This window comes from Castor canadensis, chromosome 11 (genome assembly GCF_047511655.1).
Source record: "Castor canadensis chromosome 11, mCasCan1.hap1v2, whole genome shotgun sequence".
NCBI classification, from domain to species: Eukaryota; Metazoa; Chordata; class Mammalia; order Rodentia; family Castoridae; genus Castor; species Castor canadensis.
In genome coordinates, this window is record NC_133396.1 from 79,952,874 (window position 1) to 79,971,965 (window position 19,092).

Sequence of the window (19,092 nt, forward strand, 5' to 3'; positions counted from 1 at the left end):
ATCCTACGGAGAAAGGCAGTGCTCTCACTAGAAACACCTAAAGTGGATTCTTATGTGATTGAGAATAAATTTTTATCATGTTAAATTCCTAAGTTTTACATGGTATTTGTTATAGCTCAGTATTATACTCAACATAAATTTTATTACCACACAGGGGACAATATAAAACAGCAGGGCTGTTTCAATGAAGAGAATCTATAGGAAATACCCACAGAATAAAACTGGAACCCCAAAGTGCTATTCCCCTAGTGTTAGGTGAACTAGTAATAATATTCCTCATGACAACACAAGGAAAGTTGACTATCTTGAAATATGGTGCTAAGCATGGGTATGGAGGAAGAGGTATTCCCCCTTAGAATTCACTTCCACCAGCATGCCCAGCCATACATTTCCATCATGTACTCATTCATTGAATCATATTGAGTAGTCTGAGCTACATCAACAAAGAATTTACTTTACAGAGGATTCCAGTTGGTAGCACTCTCAGAAGCAAATGTAAACTCTCTTTGTAGGAAATTCCTTTCATTCCAAGAAAAATTAACTCAGTCAAAAATAAACACAATACTATGTGCAAGAGCTAACAGAAAGAACAGGAAATAGAATAAGATCCATAGTTTTGGTAATTCGCAGACTCGGAATATTTAATATTATTAGGGGATACGCCTCTCTGGATCTCTCTTATTCTTCCATGTCTTGTTGTGTATACCAAAACTCAAAGCCACAGCTGAGCTTTATCTGGATCATTTTTCAGGGCTGGCCTTGCAACAAGCTACTTTGAGGGATGTGCTAATGTCTCCCACTAAACCAACATGCAAGGTTCTGTATAGCCAACTATAAAATGGAGAGATCTCCAAGATTGATGTTCCTCTCCTGTGCAGACATCCATCTAGGCCCCCCTGTGTCATTCCTATAGTAACTAGGATACAGGGAACCAAAATAAATATGCTGAAACTCTGGATACTGCTTGAGTGAAAAAGTCTTTTGCCGTAAGCCAAGAATTTCATGTCTTCTTTCAGTATCCACAAAACTGTAGCAGGCTAGCTTCCAAATAGGGTAAAATCTCAGACCCTTCACAGTTCTTAATAAACATGTCTTAAAAAATAAAAATATGAATAGGAAGAGACTAAAAAAAAACTCTGAGATTTTAAAAGAACAACAAAAAAAGAATTTCTAGAAGTAAAAAAAAAAAAATGGAATCAGTGAACTGGAAGACAGAGATGAAACTAACCAGAATGCAACACAGAGATGAATGAAAATTAGCAACTATGAAAAAGTTAAGATTCCTGAGCAAAGAGTGAGAAAAAACAAACATAAATCTTGCTGAAGTTGCAAAAAGGAGAATGAGGGAAATTTTGAATTAAAAAATTGTAGAGATGTTTCCAGACTGATGAAAGACAATAGTTACATATTTGTGTGAGAAACAGAGACAGAGTTTTGTTACTGTAGACTCTCAGAAAAGTAAACACAAAAGGAAAAATGAAAGCAGTCTCAGATGGGGCTGAGATGTGAAAAGAATTGATGAGAAAAGAATGACATTTTTATTTTGGATCAAATAGATCAGAAAAATTAAGAAATCTGGCAATCCCAAGAGTTAACAAGAGTATAGAACAGGGGAAACTTCCATGCATTGTTGGAGGAGCATAAATTGATATCACCACTTTGGAAAACAATTTTTTGTTGTTTTTTTTTAAATTCATATGTGCATACAATGTTTGGGTCATTTCTCCCCTCTTCCCCCACCCTGCCCTCTCCCCCCATCCCCTCACTACCCGGCAGAAACTATTTTGCCCTTATTTCTAATTTTGTTGTAGAGAGAGTATAAGCAATAACAGGAAGGGACAAGGGTTTTTGCTGGTTGAGATAAGGATAGCTATACAGGGCATTGACTCACATTGATTTCCTGCACGTGTGTGTTACCTTCTAGGTTAATTCTTTTTGATCTAACCTTTTCTCTAGTTCCTGGTCCCCTTTTCCTATTGGCCTCAGTTGCTTTTAAGGTATCTGCTTTAGTTTCTCTGCATTAAGGGCAACAAATGCTAGCTAGTTTTTTAGGTGTCTTACCTATCCTCACCCCTCCCTTGTGTGCTCTCGCTTTTATCCTGTGATCAAAGTCCAATCCCCTTGTTGTGTTTGCCCTTGATCTAATGTCCACATATGAGGGAGAACATACGATTTTTGGTCTTTTGGGCCAGGCTAACCTCACTCAGAATGATGTTCTCCAATTCCATCCATTTACCAGCAAATGATAACATTTCGTTCTTCTTCATGGCTGCATAAAATTCCATTGTGTATAAATACCACATTTTCTTAATCCATTCATCAGTGGTGGGGCATCTTGGCTGTTTCCATAACTTGGCTATTGTGAATAGTGCCGCAATAAACATGGGTATGCAGGTGCCTCTGGAGTAACCTGTGTCACAGTCTTTTGGGTATATCCCCAAGAGTGGTATTGCTGGATCAAATGGTAGATCGATGTCCAGCTTTTTAAGTAGCCTCCAAATTTTTTTCCAGAGTGGTTGTACTAGTTTACATTCCCACCAGCAGCATAAGAGGACTCCTTTATCCCCTGTATCCTCGCCAACACCTGTTGTTAGTGGTATTGCTAATGATGGCTATTCTAACAGGGGTGAGGTGGAATCTTAGTGTGGTTTTAATTTGCATTTCCTTTATTGCTAGAGATGGTGAGCATTTTTTCATGTGTTTTTTGGCCATTTGAATTTCTTCTTTTGAGAAAGTTCTGTTTAGTTCACTTGCCCATTTCTTTATTGGTTCATTAGTTTTGGGAGAATTTAGTTTTTTAAGTTCCCTATATATTCTGGTTATCAGTCCTTTGATGTGTAGCTGGCAAATATTTTCTCCCACTCTGTGGGTGTTCTCTTCAATTTAGAGACCATTTCTTTTGTTGAGCAGAAGCTTTTTAGTTTTATGAAGTCCCATTTATCTATGCTATCTCTTAGTTGCTGTGCTGCTGGGGTTCCATTGAGAAAGTTCTTACCTATACCTATTAATTCCAGAGTATTTCCTACTCTTTCCTGTACCAAATGTAGAGTTTGGGGTCTGATACTAAGATCCATGATCCATTTTGAGTTAATATTGGTATGATTGTATATTGGGTGATATACATGGATCTAGTTTCAGTTTGTTGCAGACTGCTAACCAGTTGGGAAAACAATTTGAAAATAACTTTTAAAACAAAACTTGCATATACCCAACTCAAAACTTCACAGATTTTATCCTAGAAAACCTCTTACGTGTGGGCACATATAGGTATGTATATAACAGCATAACTTTCTATGTTTCCTCCTGCACCTATTTCATATAGAGAAAATATGTGTTAAGAACAGTCTGCTTTTAGAAACATGAGAAAATAAATTTTCTGTGTTTGCAAACTGAGGAATAGATGCTAGACAGCCTCCCAAGATAACAAGGGTACCAGGGAAGCCCTTTGGAAAAGTTGTCTTTCTGGTACCATTTACAAAGTGTTCTGTATTTTTCTCAAGTTCTTGTTTTTGTACCTGTCTCTGAGATACTTTCTCCTATGTTAAAATCTCTAGCTTTCATTTCAGCTTCAGAGAAGACAGAATAAGCAAATCTCAAGCTCAGTGAAGTCAAGACTTTCCCAAGTTCAGGTTAACAACTCCATTCTCTTTTCTAATCTTCATTTCAAGGTTCTTCATTCAACTATGCCTATTGGGAAATACCTTACCTTTATTTATGATTTTTTTTTGGAGGGGGGGCAATTGGTGGTACTGGGGGTTGAATTCATGCTTGGCAGGCATTCTGCCACTTGAGCCACTTCACCAGATCTTTACTTATGATTTTACCTCAAAAATATAAGAAAATGTAACGTTTCCACTGAAGGAAGAAGAAGAGTCTCTCTCTCTGTCTCTCTGTCTCTCTCTCTCTCTCACACACACACACACACACACACACACGTATGCACAAACATCTGAATGAGTCAAAATGAAAATTCAGTAATAGGCTTGAAAAAGAAAAGCCACAGAAAGGCAGTCTTGAGAAAGAAGGGAAGAGGAACACCACCAATTATGCCACAGGTGATACCTGAGGCAAAAGTACAGATTATATGCATATGAGCACGTATGAGCCTCAGATCCTTAGTTTTTAAACGCTGGCTGTCAATGTTACATCTTTTGTCTGAATCATTGGATAGTCATTAATGTCCAGGGGACACACCCCTGACTTATTGCTTTCCAGTCATGGCTGTGCCAAGCTGGCCAGTGGTGCTGACCATGAACTAAACCATAAGTGGACCAATTGCATCACTTCGTGTTGCCTTACCTCCTCTGTCTTTAAAACTTCCCATATTCGAGCATGATCTTCCACCAGCCAGTGTCCTGTGTTTTCTACCTTGGTGGAAAGTTTCACTTTAGACCCCACTTGAGTAGGCTCTCCCACAGGTTTCTCCTCCATCTTGAAAGAGGCAGGCAGGAGGCATTACGGATCTGTGTGGAAGAATAGCATGTGATCCAGTTAAAAATTTAAGTAACACAAAAAATTTAAATAACATAGGAAAGCAAATTATCATGCTCAACTTGTGGATAATGAGATTGTGGAAGACAGCATTACAACCAACATCAACTCCTGGGGACACTTTTTATATTCTAATACTCATTATTGGTATTTTAGTGCAGGCTTCTGGAAGTATAGGGATACATCTTGACAATGGGTGGTGACATAAATTTGAAAGCAAAGCAAAAGTATCATCTGCTTATTGCATCTTCTCACAATTTACTCTGAACCCCTCAGGAGAAGAGATGGAAATGCGTGGGTGAAAAGCAAGTGGTCTTCCCAGGTCCCCATGCTATGTGGTAACTCCTGGCTATGGCATCAGAAGTCTTCAAACATCCACTCTGTACTGGTGTATACAAGGCTCCATTCTACGCATACACAAATAATTTAGTAGTTTGGCTCTTAAACCTGAGAAGCTGAGAGCTCCAGGGCAGAAAGTTTATAAGCAAGTATTAACAGTGTGGCTTATTACAATACAGCATGTGAAATGCCACAATAATCATGTTTACAAACTGCCATAGGAGGGTGGGGGATGGCTCTGGTTAAGGTGCTTGCCTAGCACACACCACGCCCTGGCCTGGGTTTGAGCCCCATAACCACAAAAAAGAAAAAAAAATATTTATAATGGAAGCACTGAGGAAGATTCTCTTACTTGACATTTATGGGCTATGCTGCTTTCTTTAGCATAGCACCACACTGTCATAATGAGTCTTCTTACCCCCATTCAGTTCCTCACAAATCTAAACTTTTCAGGTAATTTTTATAAAAAGCAAATCATTTAATGATGTTCTGTCCACCTAAAACTTTTCCTAGAGACTGAAATCCAAACTCCTTCACATAGTGTTGAAGACCTTTTCTGCATGGCTTCTCCTACCCCCGCACCCCATTCTCTTTCCTCATGCGTGCACTGCTGCCTCCTCAGCCACTCTGTTTTTAGCCACTATAAAATATGATGGATCCCAAATACAACCAGTATCTTAGATTTTGTGATGTGTTCCCTCCACCTCCACCCTGAGAGAATAAAGGCCAGCCTCCATTGTTACTCTTTCCATGCACTCTGGATGAACTTCTATTGTGTCACCCATAATACTTTGTTGTATTTATTTGCTTTCAACTCTATTTCCACCTTCTCATCTTATGAACATCTGGAGACTGGAGATGGTATCATTTAGACAGTAAGTACTAAATAAATGTTAAATTAATTAATTAATTATTCAGTAACTCATGAGAATTCAACAAAGTAAGGTATCGTTTCACTAAACTATTCAAATAACAGGCATAAAAGTCAAGCTATCACATCCTTGTAACTTTACTGGTTTAGTGGGCTCTGTTCTTCATATGAATGGGACAACTCTAACATTAATCAAGCACTCCAAGCAGCTAATACTACAAGATGGGATTTCTCATTAATCAACAATGGAAATACCTTTAGGGAATTGTGTATATTTGCAAAAAAAAAAGCATATCTTATGCTCATATAGCCTGCTGCACAATGTATTTTCTTATACAAGAATGAATACAGAATTTTTAAACCCATTGAAATCAGCATAAGAAGGGGATTAACGTAGAAAAGAGAAGAGGGCATGAACCAATGCAGGTTATAATACATATATACATGGAAATGCCACAGTGATACTCCTTGTGTAGCTATCTTAAACAAACAAAAATATCTTGTTTTCAAAAATGGAGAACAGGAAGGTAAAACAAGTCCTGCCTGCGTGGGTGACACCAGTGGAAGAAGGGAGAATATAAGGAAAGGGTGTAGGAGAGCAAATGTGGTGAAAATATTATGTACTCATGTATGTAAATGGAAAAATGAGACCTAGTGAAACTATTCCAGGAATGGGAGGAGGGGAGATAAAGGAGAATGATGAAGGGCATGAACTCAACTATGATACATTGTAAGCACTTTTGTAAATGTCACAATGCACCCCCAGTACAACAATAGCATGATAATAAAAAATGTAAATGGACAACTAACTCAGTATGAGGCACAGAGTCAGAGGACTATAGATGACAGTCTTCTTTCTTCAGGGGACTGACTTCTCTGCCTTAGACCTCACATGTTCCATCTGTAAGGCATGGAAAGCAAGTCCATCGGCTTGCAGAGGGCAGCTAGAAGGAAACTGATAACCAAAGCCATCGTGAAGTACTTAGAAACATAAAGCCTGAATATGCTCCCATTAGAAATGAGGAAATGAGCCTACATAATTAATGAACAAAGCTTTCTGAAAGGATGCGCTAATAAATGATGCTGACGTAGAGATGCAAGGAAATAAAGCAGAGTCGTGTGCAGGTTTCAAGCCAGAAACAAAAGGAAATTAAAATAAACAGGCAAAATGGAAACAGGCCAGATTAGTAGGGAAGGAAATTCCATTGTTGTTACTGGAGATAACACTGTAAACAGCAAATAATAAATCAAAACAAAGTGGGGAAAGTACATAAAATGGTTGTGGTTATATCCTTCATATGTCATGGAAGTATAACTGGGAAAAGTAGACAAATTAGAAACTCTCAGAATAAACCATGGGACATCTGCAAGCAGGGTGCAACCCAGAGACCCAGAGACCTGACAGCTCTCACCCTACTGTCGGCCCACAGCTGCTCTCTCATCTCCGCAGTGTGGGTGAAAGTTGGCACCTTTTCAGTGCTGCAGACTGAACTCTACTGTGTACTGACTTCCCACAGATTGCTCCTTCCCGTTTGGGAAGAAGATGCAGTTCCAATCTGTGGACGGTTCCAAAGCACTCAGGAACTGAGGAGGGCCACAGGGTGGCAGCCAGCTCTCACAGGGCTCTTCAAGCATTTTGAGATCCTCCACCTCTTCTGAGACTCGAGGCCTTCTTCACTCATCCTCAGTATTTCTACTCACTTACAAAAAATTACTCTCTATGCAATATATATTGAAACCCCACTGCACTCTGGCCTGTGCTTAGGATTTTCCTCATAATCTCATCCCACACAACAACTCTACAGGATGGGTAACACCATTTTACAATGAAAAGGAGATTCAGAGAGACTACATTGATGGAAAGTTGTAGAGTACCCAAGTTCATTCTCTCTCTCTCTCTCTCTCTCTCTCTCTCTCTCTGACAGTTCAGAAAGCCTTGGGCTCCATTCAGTCCCCCACCACTGGTGAATGCAGTCTCCCTCAGGTGCCACTTCCCATGCTCTAGAGCTGGTGTCTGGGTCTCCTCTAACTGACACAACAGCGCCTCCTGGAGAGATGCTCACCGCTGATAAGTACCTAGGTGAGCGTGAGATAGGTAGAGGGAGAGAAAAGTGGGAAAAGAGATTTCTTTTTTACTGTCATCTCAACTTCTGGTCAGGGAAGGCTTTATGGGTGTGCAACTTGTACAGTCACATAGAGCGCCCTATGCTCAGAAGAGCTCTGTGCTTGAATGCTTTGTTGTCCCTGTCATGAAATCCTTAATTTTTGGGCAAAGGGCCCTGCATTTTCATTTTGCATTAGGCCCCATAAATTATACAACCAGTCCTCCTGTTCACTAATCTTTTCCTCTTCAAATTTAAAGTTCTGTTTCATACTTTCTTTCAACAACTATTGCATTATAGGTTTCCTGCTGACTCCCCTAAAAAGAGCTAGAAGTCTATATTATAGAACCATGTTTTGTTAAATTTAAAACAGGAGGCATATATAGACCCTCCTCTATCTCTGATGTGCTGCTCAACTTAGAGTTGAACTAATACCTTCTTTCTTTGTGTGGATGGGGTGGTGATGGGGGGTGGGGGGTACAGTTAAATCAGGGCCTCCTGCTTGCTAGGCAAGCATTCTGCCACTCGAACCATGTTCTCAGTCATTTTTGCTTCAGTTTGTTTTTCAGATAGGGTCTCATGGCTTTGTCTTGAACTGTTATCCTCCCACCTCTGCCTCTTAAGTAGCTGGAATTACAGGAGCACACCACAACACCTAGCCCTTTCTTAAAACACATAGTTAAGGTTCACAAGCCAGCCTCCACATAAATACCACTAACATGGGCCCATTCAACAGTACCATCAGACAGGATAAAAGAACTGTAAATCTGAAAGACAGAATCTTCTGTTTTACTTAAGAAGGAGTCTAAAATATCTGAAGTCTTATATAGCCCTTTTGAAAACCAATTTTGAAGAGCTGTCATCCTAAAACACCTAATACCCAAAACAAAATCATATTTTAATCACTGCATGGACAGATCAGCCTTAAGTTGGGAGCAGGTGGGGAAAGGAAACTGAATGCAGGTAAAGGCAAAAATCTTGGTCAGAGAACATAGAAGCAAATTTTTTCTCAAAATAATTTTAAAAAGCTAGGCATGGTAATACACACCTACAATCCCAGTACTCAGGGGGCCGAGGCAAGAGGATTGTGAATTCAAGATCAGCCTGGGCTATATAACAAAAGCCTGTCTCAAAACAATTAATTTATTAGTTAATTAAAATAAAATTGCTTGAGAACGTTTTGCTAATTATAAAAGGGTTGGGATTGTATAGTTTCTACTGCATGAAGCAGAGTAGTTAAAACAGGAAAGGCAAGTGTGATGGAACAGAACTATGCTCCCATTGGACACAGAGGAATGATTTGCAAGTAAGAAAAATGATGTAAGGGCCTTGAGGTCACCTTGCCTTCAAGTCCCAAGCCCTAACATCACCACCAAAGCTGAGGGGCTTTTTATTTAACTTTCTCTAGAGATAAGTTAAATCCAAAGATTAGTCCAACCAAAATTGATAAACTGAAGAGACTTATAGTAGTAAAAACTATTACTATGACTATTACCAATGAGAAAATATGTATCAGTTTAAATAAAGGTCTTTCCTTAAACTTTGTACTCTGTATATTCTCTTTTTTAAATTTATTTTTTAATTATCATATTATTGTTGTACAGAGGCTACACTGTGATATTTACAAAAGTTCTTACAATATATCATAGTTGAATTCACTCCCTGCATAGTCTCTTTAAAATATTTACTAACACTATGTTTATGATATATTATATATAAAATAGATTAACATTTCTTCTGTTCCTTCTAAGATAATCATTGACTAGAGGGTATCACATTTTCCATGGTTACAACAAGACCTAGTTGATGGCTTCATGCTTAAAGCGATCATTAAACACCAGTCAATAAGCAGCTTCTCAGAGCCTAATCTGGGATCGGAAAGTATGGAGTGGCCACTAAGAACACAGAACTTCCCCATCACCAGTGTCTATTCTTGCCATTGATTAAAACTATCCATGACTCACATGGATGACCTTTCTGAAACATGGCTTTAAGAAAAGTGCTAGGGCACAACTTCACTCAGATCTGTATTTATTTTATTAACCCCATGCTGGACTGTGTTTGATAAATCAATCTGTACTTTATTGAATTTGACTTTCTTTCCTAGGATAATAAATACAGCATGAGACATCCCTCATAAATTATCTTTTTTCTCCTCTCTCTCTTCTTTAAATATTTTTGGAAGAAAAAAGTGTTTAATATTCAGAGTCTTACTAGAATGGCTTGGTGTTTCTTGTCTTTCTCTATTAGGGCCAGACTTCTCTTCTGCTCCTACAAAGTCCATTATATGTATTAATAATACAGGATTTCTGCATTGTGTCCTTTTACACCCTTTGCTTCTACCTAAAGAAATCTTTTTATTTTTCAAACTCAACTCAGATTTCCTGTAACCTTGAAAACTTCTGGCATTTGTCCTGTTCCAGTCCTTTCCTGTGATTACTTGCCTTTCTGCCATTTCTTTTCTCTTACCTTCTCTCCTTCTCCTCCTCAGTCCTAATGAGTTGAGATTCTGTCCAGATAAGGCAGGTTTATCTTTATCAGGAATAGTCTTACATTTTACTTTTACTCAAAGGTTCAGAATCAGTATAAAGAATACTGAAATTCTAGTTAGAAGACATGAGTTCAAACTATATGGCTACAATTAATTCTACGTATAACCCTCAGGCAAGCCATTTTACCTTTTTTTATTAGCATATAATAAAAATAATATTAAATAATAATAAAATTGCACAAGGGGATACACTGTGATGTTTACATATATGCTTATAACATATCTTAGTTAGATTTACCACTACAACATTCTCTCTCCTCCCCTCTTCTTAGATCAATATCAGCAGATTTCATATGATACAAAATATATCCACCATATTCACCCTCATTCCCCTTTTCCTTCTGCCATCCCTCCTTCCACTAGTACCAACTAGTACTCACCCCTGTTTTACCCTCCTGTTCTTTTTTTTTCCTTAAAATGTATATTGATAGTCCAAAGAGGTTTCACCTTGGCATTTCAGGCCTGTATTTACCGTGCTTTAATCAAGTTGATCACCACCCCCTTTTAAGGTTCTCTCTCTCTCTCTCTCTCTCTCTCTCTCTCTCTCTCTCTCTCTCTCCACCTTTGAAGATAGGAGACTTTTTGCCTAGGCCAGCCTGGACCTCTGATCCTCCTACTTATGCTTCCCATACCATAACTGAGATGATAGGTGCATGCCACCACACCCAGCCTTTTTCCCTTTAGATGGGGCCTCATGAAATTTTTTGTTGCCCCAGCTGGCCTGGAATCGTGAATCTCCCAGTCTCAGCCTCCTTCATAGCATGGGATGACAGACTCATGCCATCACACCCAGCTATTGATTGAGATGGGGTCTCATGAGCTTTTGCCCAGGCTGGCCTCAACCTATGATCCTCTAGATCTCAACCTCCCAAGTAGCTAGGATTACAGACTTGAGCCACCAGCACTCAGCTCTCATTTTTAATATGCAGAGACTACAAAGCTGCTGAGACCTCAGAGTTATAAAATAAAGCCCACAACTCCCCCAAATGTAAAAGCAAACTAATATGCAATGAATTATTTTTCCAATAGATCTGAAGGATTTGTACTGCTAAACAAAACAGTGAAAGGTTGTGATTCTGTGGGTCACTCATAAATTGTACTTATTCCCAATTATACAATCGCTATTCAAAAGTCAAGCAAACAGTACGGTATTTTCTTAACCCCTTGGCCTCCATGGATATATCTGAGTTTTGATTATTCAAGGACAATCCAAAACTCCGTTCTATGTACTCAATTGTAAGTTTGCTGCAGCTTTATAAAGCTGGTGTGACATGCTCACCCATCCTAAGCATCCCAATCCTGGGTCAGTGGTAGAGTCCTTCAATCATGATTGCTATTGGTGTATCAACAAATTGGGAGCACCAAGAAAGTTTCAGGATACAACTTCCAGTTGCAGGAGGTGCGATACAGTGGCTTTCCTAACCTACTCCTATTGAAACCAGAGAAAGATCCACCTATCTGGAATCAAAACATCCTATGCAGAAATGAGGACTGGGACATCAGACAGGAAGGACTGCAGGAAACCATGGCAGAGATTCTTAGCAGGGTCACATCTGTGCCAGGGAAAGAGGCCCAGCATATCACTTTATAACTGTACAAAAGGTTGGTTGTGTTTGAAGTGACAGTATATGCTGACTTGCCAGAAGGTAAGGCAGCATCTCAGGTTTCAATAAGGCAATTTAACCTACATCCTTCACATGGCTTTCTTTGCTTCCCAAAACTTACTCTGACTTCCCCTGCTAGACTGCCAGCTCTTTGAGAGCAAGACTGGACATCAACATATTATACTGCTTCAATTTAACAACAGTGACCAAAAAAACTCCACTGTTTTTTTAAAATTACAAAACACTTCACTAGAACAAGAGATTTCACTAGAATAAGGGATTAAGCATTTCCCATTCTGATGCATTTTAGAATAAATGTCAATCATTCGGCAACCATTTTCAAAGGAATGTTCATTACATAAAGGTCTCACTGAATGCTGAGCAAGATTGCACAACTGTGTCTGTGGAGTGAGGACTGACTGTGAGCAACTGCCTCTTCACTGTAGAAAATTAAAGATGTTCAAGGCATTCCCACTTAATTCAAGTTGATATTCTTTAATATTTTTATTAATAGATAACAGTTGTACAGGGGTTTCATTGTGACATTTCTATATATGTTTACAACATCCTTGGTTAGATTCATTCTCCCTCATCCTCCTCCTCCTACTTAAAATGATTTTGACAGGGTTCAATATTCTATTTTCATACAAGTATATAAAGTACATACACCATATTCACCCTCCTTCACCTTCTCCCTCCATCCTCTCTCTCCTGCTAATACCCTCTTCCTAACAGGACCTGTTTTACATTTTTTAAAAGCTGGTCCCATTGGACTTCAGACTTTGTGTACTACTCCCTCCTCACTGATAGTATTTGGTAGAAGTTCTTAATAAAAAAATTTTTTAAAAGAAAGAAAGAAAAATCCAGACTGATTTCGTACTACCCTTATAACCCTCCCTGGAGAAATGCTGCTCTTTGCTTAGCAATTCCTGCTCAGCACAGAAAGCCAACCCAGGAAACAGCTGGGCAGTCTGGTAATAAACCTGCAAAGACAGGCGTGGGAGAGGGAGAGAACACCTCAACAAAACAGAAGCTAAGATCACAAAGAATCCTGGCCTGTTCCAGGAGCGATACAAGGAATTCTAGAGAGCTGCATTTCTTACAGCCTGAAAGCTCAGTGATTATGTCACTGGAAAGCTTAAAATGAGACAAAGCTATAAATCATGTGATTGACCCAGGCTTAAATGTTTCACAATTCTGTGAACTCCAGCTTTTGCTGACTTGATGAAGGCAAAATGCAAAAACCATTAGGGATCATCATCCAGTTCAACAGTCACAGCTAATTCTTATCTCCAAGTTGAAGGAAGTTGAGCTCATTCAGGTGAGGCCATCCTTTAGATCTCAACAGTGGCAGTAGCTTTACTTGGACATGACCCCCTGTCCTCTACACACACACACACACACACACACACACACACACCACAGTACATCCAGCATTTAGCTTGCCAGGTACTCGATAGCACATCACAAGCTTCACTTCATCTTCAGAACAGCCTCAGGAAAAACTCAAGTCAGTCATTAAAGAATAAGCCCCATGGTTTCTCAAAAGTACCTGATCTCAGAGAGAACTGCACTCCACTGGTAGCCTCGAAGAGTCAGTGCTCCACTTACAAAATAGCATCATCCAGATATCAAAAATCCAGACTTCAAGGGTGCAGATTTCAAGGGATTCAGAGGTGGGCTTTTCATGGGAGGAATGCTAAAATCAGAAAATGTTAGACTCAAAGAAGATGAGTGTTGAGCTTCCCATGAATGCACAGACTCATTTACCTAACCGACAAGCAGACCAGCCCTTCCACATTTCAGGCTAAAAAGTACTCTGTTCTCATTCTTTTATTTATCATATGCAGAAGTCTAATCTATTTAATTATAGTCACTTTACTAGGCCATAGGAAAATGGCAGGTCCAGATAGAATAAAATTTCTTTCAAGGAAATGCTTCTGGGAGAGGACTGTAGAGTGAGCTGACTCTAGGCTAACCCTTATTTACTCTCAGTCTCTAAATTGTAAAGACACTAATTTTCACACATAACGTACACTGCTAAATATGATCCCCTTTTTCATTTGAGCAGGTGACACCTTGCCTGACACAGGACTCTGATTAGTTTCATATAGTAGTAATCTAGTTAGTGCTGCTGAACACCCAGACACCCATTTGCTAGATGGTAGGTGCAATAAGTTTTATAGTTAGAGCAGCAAATTTGTTTCCATCTAAAATTGTTGGTCCTTCCATGACCTTGACTCCTGAAACAGGAATAAATCTCCATAAGTGGTGCTAAGGCCAAGGGACTGAATCAAATATTCCTCCAGTAGGGGAAGGAGGATCTGTGAGGTTGTGTTAGAGTGAGTTGTACTAGCTCCCATTTTTAAAATTTTTTTGGGATCTGCACCTGGCTATAATATGGCAAGCCTATCTCATGTATAATCAAAAACTCAATGACCACTGAGTACAGTGGCTCATGCAGTGTAATCCCAGCTATTTGTGAGGCTAAGATCTGGAGGATCACATTTGAGGTCAACCTGGGAGCAAAAAGTTCTCAAGACCCCATCTCAACAGAAAAAGCTGGGCATGGTGGTACATGCCTGTCATCCCAGCTATAGGAGAAGCAAATATAGGAGGATTGTGAACCAGGCAGTAAACATGAGACCCTATCTCCAAAATAACCAGAACAGAATGGACTGAAGGCGTGGCTCAAGCAGTAGAGTGCTTGCCTAGCAAGCACAAAGCCCTGGGTTCAAACCCCATTATCGCTATCACAAAAAAAAAAAAAAAAAGAAAGAAACCCTCCTTGACCTAGATGAACACAGGATCACTGAGAGACAGTGAAGTCAAGAAGAGGAAGCTACTACTCATGTTGCTTCCTGACTCTGCATAGATTTTTTGAGCTTATCTCCTGGTGCCTTGTGTGCCCAGTACAAGAATGACAAAGAAGTCAAAGCCTTAGCATAGTGACATTTTCCTAAGGAAATGCAGTGAAGACTGTTACGTTGGTCATGGGCCCTACATACTGAGGAAGATACAGTCTGGTTTTGTTTGGGTTTTTGGTGGTGGTGGTGGTGGATTTTTTCTGTTTGTGTTTTTTTGTTTTATGTTTGCTGGGCCTCTAACTTGTTAGCAGGCACCCTACCAACAGAGCCACGCCCCCAGCCACAATCTGTTTTTAATGAGAACCCCATTTGTCTTTCAGTACCCCTACAAGAACATTGCAACAATTTCCTTCCATGTTTTCCCCTCTTACTTAAGCTCTGTGAGGGCACACCGTACCACACAGAACGCATCCAGCATTCATGTGCACACTGGATGAGAGACAATCGTTGAATTTAACCTCCATAGCCCATTAAAGGACAAAGCACGCACATTATTTTGGAGTGAGAAAAAAAAAACTTCATGTCTAAATGAAGCACCCAAAAACCTAAGTTTATCATATGTCAAACAGATTTTCAAAATATGTTTAGAGAACTTCTTTGCATAGCAATAGTCAGGATTATTTTCAATTCAGCCTATGGGGAAGACCTTGCTGGGATTAAATAGGTACTAAATTAGAATGTACTTTTTTCTTTAAAATTGCAAATATTCCTAGCAGGGCCAAGTCTGGCTTTCTCATCAGGACTCTGGAATAGCACCAGCCATCCATCACAGTCTTTTCAAAGGCTGCATTAAATGACTTGTGTACATCTGCAGGGCTTCTGTGTTTGATCCTAGATTATGTTTTCATTGAGGTTAAGGGTTAGAGTTTTGACAGATGTTGCTGTGGTCTAATTGGCCCAGTTTATCTTCTTTTTTTCCATACACATACACTATTTGATAGCCAAACTTGTGAAATGCCTCCGTTTCGATACCAGCAAATGAGGGTTGGATGGAATGAGGGCCTGAGCAGTGGCTTGGGTGCTGGCTCTCTTTTCCAGTCTGTATGAAGTGCAGTCCAGCATCTGAGAGGAAAGAAGGTCATCTCATTCTGTGTCACCATTTCTTTTCCCTTGCTTTTGCTTTTCCCCCTTAATCTTTTATAGGACTTTATACTTTCTACCAATTTTTTCACTGCCACAGATTGACACTGTACTTAAGCCAAAGCAGAAACTGACTGAGACTGTTCTGAATTCTGACTCCTTAGCACAATAGCACTGTGCAAAGAGATTTAACTTCCCTGATTTCCTAGATGGGCGGAGGTGAGGGCTGTTAGGGGAGCAGATATGCAATAAGCCACTCTGACTTACTGCAAGAAGTGTCAAACATGCAGGGAGAGGATATGTCGTTTGCTTAAGTCTTGCCTCACGCTAATCCCTGTGCCGGGGGGGGAAGGGCAAGTCCCTAACATTTCACTTAGCTTTTGCCCAATCCCTAGGCCATGGATGTGTGAGGCAGGACAAAGCAAACATAAATACACATGTGTTCCCCACTAATTAATCTACCTGCTGAGAGTTCTTAATCCAAATCACTGAGAAGTCCACAATCAGAAGAGGAAGAGATACATTTCAAAATAATAGGGTAGGTGTTAGAAGAGAGATGTCCACAAGTGTACCACATTGATGGCTGTGCGAGGTAATTAGTCATTCCTTAAGATGAAACTGAAGCTCAGAGAAGTGAAGTGATTTGAAATCACTTCAAAAACAGATCTGACTCAACACACAACTTCCCTTTCCAATCTGAAAAGCCACAGCTTTTCAAATTTTTCACAGAATCGTGACTGTGTTAATTTTTGGCTTTGCAACTTTAACACTCATAGAGAAACCCTAACTCTCCTCAATAAAGTAGCAGGGGAAAGACTAGAGAGTTATCAGAAATTTGTGCTTCCTTATCTGTGCTGCCTTATCTGCCCGGCTTCTCCACCCCTGCAAGGTCTACTTCTCCTCCACACTCTCCGCTGCCTGTCATGCTTCCTTGGCCCCACCCTTCCAGAGCTAAATAAACAATTGTGCCACTAGGAAGAAGAGGCAGAAAACAGGAGCAAAAATTTGACAGTTGGTTCTTACACTTCTTCTTCACATATGTAAATTTCTATTACAGAAGTATGGTGATCTGTAAGTCGAATCCTTTTTAAGCCTTTCTTTAAAATGACATATGGAATCCATTACACCACTCTGACTCCTTCACATTTGCTGCTGCTCTGGAGGGTGACAGGCTCATGATTGACATGGCAGCCACGGCCATAATTAACTCAGTACAGAAACGTCTCCACCATGTGGTTGACATTCAGTCTGGATGCCAGAGATTTAAGTGTTGTTTCACTGTGGAGCGGCAACTGATTCATACCCAGAGTAGCTCAACGCATGCCCTCACTCCATTTCTCCATCTCAACCTGGACAGAATGAAGATCAGGTGTGGGGTTTATGTTTTCCTCTTTTGTGCAGTCTTAAAGGGAATTCCTGGCTCATTATTTTGTGAGAATAACATCATGGGTAGGATGAAGTATAGTGGAATCAGGTCCAAATAGTTCTGAGGTCTTATCTGAGAAATAAGAGCATTGATTAAGTCAACCTGGACATCTGTCAGCAGGCTGCCTGTGTGAAAACTCTCATTCAATCTCTCCCTCACTCCGTTTCCTTGCCACAGACCTCCAGAGTTGTTTAGATCCTACTCTAGGTCCTACTGGACCAATTAGTCAAAATTATGCTCTGTACAATTCAAATTAAAATCTGGAAACACTAGTGTTCCATGTATAACAGACTGTCATAGTTGGCCTCACATAACCACAAAGGAAATTGAAATAGAAAGGCTGGATCTTGGATACATTTGAACAGTACAATAGTAGTGATATCAATTTTAAATGTAGGAGTCCCTGATGCTTTGTCTGTGCCATTGGACCAGCCTAACACACTCACTCTGTTATCTTAGGGAGAAGAGTTCACAAGTTAAACTCCCTTGTGGCTGGTCAGACCATAGGAGCACCTCCCTTTGGGTCCAACTTGATTAGGGCTTCTAGCAGGGTACCGCATTTCTTGGCCAGTTTTTTGGAAGGGTGGAGGTGTTTTGTATCAAGGCCAAAGTTTGTGCCAAAATAGTTAAATGCTGCTTCTTTGAATTACAATGACCTTTGAAGGCAATGCACTTTAGAGGTAAGAAAGTGTTAAGACATACCTATTCTGGGTAAAGGGGAGACCCAGAAAGAACAGTTCTGGCAAGAAGAGGGGAAGGGTAATGAGTTTTCCCCAAGCTGAAGGCAACTACTCCACAACTCTATGGGTATCTTTGTGTGTGTGTGTGTGTGATGCTAGGGTTTGAACTCAGGGCCTACACCTTGAGCCACTCCTCCAGAGCTTTTTTTCTGATAGGTTTTTTTGTTCAGGCTGGCTTCAAACCGTGATCCTCCTGATCTCTGCCTCCTGAGTAGCTAGGATTACAGGTGTGAGCCACCAGTGCCTGGCTCTATAGTTATCTTGATGGCTGCTCCCAGACCCCAGTGAGTCTGAAGTGGGTTGTACATTCCACTTGGTACCCAAAACTATGTACTGATCATTTATATATTTATCTCATCTCATCTATTTTTTTCAGTTTGGTGTGGTTTTATGGTGCATATAAATATTAGAGTAATATACATTTATATAATGTCTAAATAATTCAACATATACTGAAGGAATCCAAAAATTTTTTCTACTGAGTACTCAAAACATTTTCAAAATCACTGCCTTTCCCAAATAAAGCAGCTCCGGTCATACTTTTTAACTTAGGACATCATGTACTTTCTGATTACACTAATAGCAATACCATCCCCTCGATACCCAAGCTAGACATTTCAGAGTCATCCTGAACTGCTCCTGTGCACTAAGTCCTTTGTCCAAGGTGCTACCCAGCCCTACTGATAACTTCTACTGAAAACCATCTCAGTACTCCAGCCACCACTTGACTTGATTGTCTCTCAGTTGAACTACGGCAATAGCCAAGTTACTGGACTCTGCTTTTTTCCTCTTCATAGGCATCCTTTATCCTGTCATCAAGGAGGCTTCCTAGAGACCTTTCATATATCACTGCCCTGCTGAGGAAACCTGAAATAGGAATGTTCCGCCAGAGGATACAGTTTTACGTTCTTAGCACTGTCCTTCACAGTCTGGCCATAAACTGATCTTCTGATCATATCCTTCCCTCCACCTTGCTCCAATTCCCGCCCCCCACTGGTAAACTTGAACAGTGCTCTGTCAC

The 19,092-nt window shown here is 40.0% G+C and overlaps 1 protein-coding gene across 4 annotated transcripts in view; it reads right to left on the reverse strand.

Annotated features, from left to right (window-relative positions):
- Rgl1 (ral guanine nucleotide dissociation stimulator like 1) overlaps positions 1-19,092 on the reverse strand; it is a 265,738-nt gene that overhangs the window by 166,549 nt on the left and 80,097 nt on the right. For 3 of the 4 annotated variants that reach the window (XM_074047269.1, XM_074047271.1, XM_074047267.1), the window contains exon 2: positions 4,300-4,463. In XM_074047269.1, coding sequence (XP_073903370.1) covers positions 4,300-4,431 — 132 coding nt within the window. In that variant the 5' untranslated portion in view covers positions 4,432-4,463. Of the gene's footprint in view, positions 1-4,299; positions 4,464-13,510; positions 13,658-19,092 lie in introns of those variants that run through there. The other variant, XM_074047268.1, reaches the window with a different exon arrangement.